Genomic DNA, 6,145 nt, shown 5'->3' on the forward strand with positions numbered 1-6,145 from the left:
GAGAAGCAGACCTATCTGTCCCCAGCCTTTAAAACGAGTCTTATGAAAACACACACACAAAACGGCCCTTCTCCACCAGGATAAGAAGGGTGATGAGATATCTGCCGGTAGATTCCATTGATCTACGGTTTCAACCCTTGACTCCCGGGGAGACTCTCTGTCTCTTCTTGTCTCCCTTGCTTTCGAGTGAGGTTTCTTCTTTCCTTTCTATAGAAGATTTCGAGTCCATCAACCGCCCTCTAGGCCAGCGTTCTTTCCATTCATCTAGCCAGCCAGTTAGTTTTTCTCTGAGAAAGACTGAAGAAGAGAATACCCAAGAACGGAGAAGACTGAGATGCGATAAAGAAATCATATAGACACATCAAACACAATAACTACAAGAAAGATGCGAAACTAGAACGAATGAATGCTATTCTCCCGTTCCAAGAATGATATCTTCTCCCTCATTTCCTTCCAGGGAGTTGAACGAAAGGGATGTTGACCGTCAAGCCCACAAGAACAATCGACTTGGATAATCGATACAGCTAGCTAGCCAAGCTATACCGAGAGAAAAACCACAGGGGAGTCTCCCCGCCTTCCCTCCCTCTCTCGCTATCTATCCAGACATGAGATAAGTAACTAACCACACACCCAACTCGCTAGAAAGGATTCGACTCGGAAGTCTCATCGGTAGCCAGCATGGTGGGGCAGGCAGCGAATGAATGAACGATGGAGATACATCTGTGCTGCGTAAAGTCACAAAGAGGAGGCTGCAGAGGAATGTGCTGATCAAACGCTCTTGTTTAACAATCGAAAGAACGTACGTATCCTTTTCTCCTGTCCTCAGTCATCCCCCCTTTCTTTACTTACGTTTCGCTTCTTTATGCTTTTCTCCTCTCTTTTCACTTTCTTCTTAAAGATCTAAATTCCCCCATTAGACCTCTTCTCTTCGTTTCTCCCCTTCCTTGCGATGAAGTCCCTCTCTCTTTCTTTCTCTCCCGCTGTCTTTCTTCACTCTTCTTTCCGCTATTCCTGAACACGTGTCTCCAAGGACAATCGAGTCGGAGAAAATCCACGGAAGCAGGATGACGAGATTCAGTCGGTTCCTCGGTGGCGGGAAGATGAAGCGAAAAGAGTTCGTCTGAGAATCTTCTTTTCTTTACGTCAAAGGCGTCAGCGAACAAATGAAGAAGAATTCTTCTTTGGCTTTTCCTTCTCCCTGTTTCTCTTCTTCTCTTCGTTAGATTCTTGTCTCTTCTCTCAGTTTCGAAGATACCTATGCTTGCATTTCGTTCTCCTTCTCCGGTAACAACTTCTCCTTTCATTTCTTCCCTCTTACCTGTTTGTTTTTCTTTCTTTGGGGACATCTTTCTTGTTGAAGACAGTTTACATGAGTCTTCTGTGATCTCTGCAGGTTCTCTCCTCTCAGTTCTTTGCGTTTCTTCGCACAGATCTATCGCACATCGTTTCTTTCTTTCTCCTTCTTTGTTAGACAGAGTATAACCTCCGCGTTCGGAAGTGGTATGGTTTGGCCCCTTTATCAGAGTCATGAAGTCGGTTTCTCTCTCATAAGAAAGAAGGAGAAGAACTCTCATTCTCTTCTTCAAGACGAAAGCAGGCGTGGCTCTAGAGAAATCACTTCATTTTCTGTTTGCTCGATGCCCTCCTGTTCCTTCCTTTCTTCTCCAGTGGAAAGACACTCCAAAATTGTCTATTCTCGACAGCAGAAGATGAATTCAATCATTCTCAAAGAGAAGATCCTAAACACCTCATCCCGTATTGTCTTCTCTTTTCCTTCTTTCTTCTTCCTTCCGTCGGTCCTTTCCTTTTCTCATAGGAGGATGTCTATATAAACTTGTTTTCATCTTATCCATCTCCCTCTTTCTCTCTTCTCGTCTTTCTTCGTTTTCTTTCACTATCTCCCTCCCTTCTCCTTCTTCATCTCTTCTTCTCCGCCTGTCTCCATCCCTCTCTACCATCTTTCTCTTTCTTCTTTTCTTTCTTGGTCACCCAAGAATGATCTCTTCCTTTCCCTTCATCGGAAAGTTCTTGCATTCAGAAGAAACCCGACAAAACAGATGGATTTGACTCTTCTCCTTTTCACTAGAAAAGAATATGAAGCACAGCCTCACAACTCCTACCTATACCATCGACAAACACCATGTGGGCTCCACAGAATTCTCATCCTCTTCTCTTTTCTGTCTTAGCGAAGTACGCAAGATCGCATACTTTCGCTCCTTCTTCTTCTTCTGCTTCTGTCTCTCCTACTTCTTCATCTCATAATACCTCCAGAAAGATCCCCCTCTTTCCCTACTTTCGTTTTCATTCTCTGCCGTCTAACTTTTCTTATTCGTATGGTCTTCCTGAGTCTTCTGAAGAGAAGAAGACATCTCCTCTTCGCACTTCTTCTCTAGAGAATCTTCTCTTGTCTCATCAGGAAACATCTTCTTCCTCTTCTTCTCCTTCGTCTCTCCATTGTCAGGCTTCCCCATCTACTCGAGTTCCTCCTCTCTCTTCACTTCACTCGAGCTCTTCTTCTTCACAGGAACCGTCTCTTCTTTCAAGAGGGCACGGAGGAGAAAGAAAAGAGACCAAAGAAGATGCTAACGATCGACACCATGAAGAAGAACAACACATCTCTTCTTCTTTATCTTCGACAAAGAAGACAACGCTTCATATCTCTCTGCCCTCTCCATTGTCTTCTTCTTCTTCCTCGTTAACTCCACCATCGAGGGGAATGGGGGAAACGAGAAATACGTCTAAAATAATTCCGCATCCTTCTACATCTCAGAGTCTACATACCTCAGGATCTTCTTCTTCTTCGTCTTCTACGCCACATTCATCTCTTCCTCTTCCTTCTTCTTCTTCATTGTCAGCGAAGCCTTTCCCCTCTTCTTCCTACCACCACCACCATCATTCTTCTTCTCCTCCTCTCCCTCTTCGTGTCGTTATCTTATTTGGATCAACAGGGGGGACATCTGCAGCGGTTGCCTTTTCTCTCTTTCATTCGTTAGTTCATCGTCTTCTCGCTTCTTCTTCCTCTTCTTCTTCATCTTCTTCTCCTCACGCTTCGTCTTCTTCTTCTTCTTGTCGAAGTGTACACCATCCTCGCGTGTCAACTCCACGTATCTCCACCTCCCCGTTGTCAAGAAGAGATAGTGACAAAGGGGGTGAGACAGGCCTCTTCTCATCTTCTCCCAAGGCAAACAGTCCATCCGAGAACGAAGAGAACTCTAGGAAACCTTCTGCGCCGCAAGCTTCTTCTTCATCTACACCGAATGGAATGCTCGTGAACGGAGTTGAAGAGATGGACGCCGAGAAAAAAGGAGGAGAGGAGGACACCTGCAAGAAGAAGAAGAAGAAAAGTCGAGATTCCTCGTCCGTCCCTTCTTCTTCTTCTTCTTCACCCAGAAACCCAAAACAAGATAAAGATCTCTCTCTCCAATCACGAACGTCAAGATTAACTCCTCGATCTTCTTCTTCTTCGTCTTCTTCTTCTTCTCTTCCTTTGCATGAACGACTTTCTTCAGGCCGAAGTGAAGGCGCTCGAGAATTGTCGCGTCTCTCCTCTTCTCGACTTTCTCGTCACGATCCCAACGGAGGCCTCGATCATCGCCCCGAGGGGACACCTTCGATGAAGAGCCATCTTCTCTTGAGAAAGAATTCGAAAGGAGAAGGCGGAGATTATCTTCATGATTATGACAAGACAAGACAGAAAGGTCTTTCTACTTCTTCTCATGGTCATTTTGCAACTTCTTCTTTCTTTTCTTCAGGAGAAGAAAGAGATACGGGAGTGAAGGGAAGTAGCAGTAGTAATAGTGAAGGAAGTCTACAAGGAGAGGAAGATAGTGAGTTTCTGCATGCGTTTCTCTCGAGAAAGAGAGACGCGGCGATTCGTGCAGCTGAGACGGCGTCTCTCGGCTTGAGGGTCGCGAGTTCTTATGCTGACACAGCTTTGAAGAAAGCGAAAGAAAGAATGGAGGAGAAGAAGAAGAAGGACAGATCGGAGAGAAGAGAGAAGAAAGGTATGAGGGGGAGAGGAGGTGATAAGGATGATGAGAGAGAGATGAAGGAGACTGAAGAAAGAAAAAGAAGTGAAGAAGAAGAAGAAAGACAAGAAGATGAGAAGGACGAAGAAGCTAGTGACGAAGAAGACAAGATATGGTTTCTTGATCAAGTGAAAGTCGGTCATATTGAGGTGTATATCCAGTCGATGGAATACATCTCTTTTGAAGATCTTTTATCCTTTGTGGAAGAAAGTCGTTCCATCGCACATCGTTTTACCTCTCCTTCTTCGTCAGGTGTCTGTACACCTCATTTGCTTCTTTTCTTTGCTTTATCCACCTTTTCACATGGGACTCCACCTCCATCAGCTGAGGCGTTTTATCAAGAAGTAGAGGAGTCTTCACGAGATTTCCGTGTCGATCGCTTAGCTCTTTATGACTGCGCAATAGCCGGGGTGGGCTGTGGTAGCACCGACTATCCATCATCTACCTACTGTAAGCCTGCTAAGTCTCTCTTAGCCCTTCTTCACAATTCCTTCGGCATGAGGCTCTTTCTATCTTCTCAACCTCTCCTCTTCTTAAGTGATACCAGTGCAGACGCCACGACGGAAATGAAGCTAAGGAAATGGCGGGACGGTCTTCTCTCCCAGTTCTCTCTCTTCATTCATCCAGAAACCTCCTATTCGTCTCGCTTGTCTCTTCTTGCGCATGCGGAGAAAAGCCTCTCCGCGCCCCGGCAACAGCAGCCCGTTTCTAACATGTCTATGTTCCCTTCTACCTCGTCGCGATTGACAGGAAAGAAGAAGAGCTCGTCGCTTCTTTCTTCTTCTTCTTCTTTCTCTTTGGACGAGAGATCTTTGATAGAACAGCAGCTCGATGCCGAGGAAGCCACGGTGATCCCGGGGATAAGAAAGCAAAGACCCGATGATATAGGACCAGGAGCAGGTGTGGGGGGAGACAGAAGAAGAAGAAAAACGAAGGAGGAGGAAGAAAAGAAGAGGTGCGATGAGAATGATGGAGATGAGAAAGAGAAGAAGATAGGAGTGGGAGAGAGTCCAAATGAAAGAGAACATGAAAGAATCTTCAACAAGAAGAAAGATGAAGAAGAAAGTGAGAGGGACATCAGAGACAAGGAGACAAGAGCAGAAGAAGAACAAGATAATGAACAGGCCGGGAGAAGAAGAAACAGAGACATCACCGTAGATGGTGAGAAGAACGCTACAGAAGAGACTTCTTCTTCTTCTTCCTCTTCTTCTTCCTCTTTAGATGAATCGTCATCCGAAGAAGAAGAGGATGAAGAGGTGAACGACGGAGAGATTTCGATGGTGGAGAAGCGTCATCCTTCCTCTCAGACTTCTTTACTTTTTTCTACGTGCCATAGTAACGTGGAAGCAGAAGATCTCGAAGATCTCATTCCCAATGACTCCCATCCCCCTCCTCTCTCTTCTTCTTCTCTCCCTTCTCAACCCCCCGCGACTTCTCAGAAGAAGAAAGCCACGAAGACTTCCTCATCTCTTCTCAAGCCGATGCTGTCTGCAGGCCAAGCAGAGAAACTCCGTAAAGAACACTACAAGATTGTGGGGAGCCACTCTGCTATCAAGCTATGTCGATGGACGAAGTCGCAACTAAGAGGTCGAGGTGGATGCTATAAGAATACTTTCTATGGTATCACGTCTTCTCAATGTATGGAGTTAACGCCCTCTCTGGCATGCGCGAACAAGTGTGTCTTCTGCTGGCGACACCATAAGAATCCGGTGGGGACATCGTGGAGATGGCAGGTAGATGAGCCTGACTTCATTCTTCAAGAGGGACTCAAGTCGCACTTTCAAACCATCAAAGAACTCAAAGGTAAGGAGAAAAGTAGGAAAGAGTGAAGAAATGCATGCAAACAAAGCAGAGACGAAAACATAGAAGGGAAGGGAAGGGGGGGTGAAGATGAAATGGAGATAGATAGGTCGAGAGAGATATAGAGATAGATGCAGGGAGATAGACAGATAGATAGAAAGATAATAGAGTGAAGACAAATAGATAGATAGATAGACTAACGATAGGTAGACAGAACTCAAATAGATTAAAGATAGATAGATAGATTAAAGATAGATAGATTAAAGATAGATAGATAGATTAAAGATAGATTAAAGATAGATAGATAGATAGATAGA

At 45.0% G+C, this 6,145-nt stretch overlaps 1 protein-coding gene across 1 annotated transcript; it reads left to right on the top strand.

The window, feature by feature from the left end:
* Positions 1 to 808: 808 nt before the first annotated feature.
* On the top strand, positions 809 to 5,830 carry CSUI_008550 (radical sam domain-containing protein; the record flags this gene model as incomplete). Its single annotated transcript, XM_068068679.1, has 1 exon — positions 809 to 5,830. A coding segment is annotated over exon 1 (3,690 nt), but the record flags the coding sequence as incomplete, so codon positions are not given.
* Positions 5,831 to 6,145: the final 315 nt, after the last annotated feature.

The sequence above is a fragment of the Cystoisospora suis genome, assembly GCF_002600585.1.
Source record: "Cystoisospora suis strain Wien I chromosome Unknown contig_4820, whole genome shotgun sequence".
Taxonomy (NCBI): Eukaryota; Apicomplexa; class Conoidasida; order Eucoccidiorida; family Sarcocystidae; genus Cystoisospora; species Cystoisospora suis.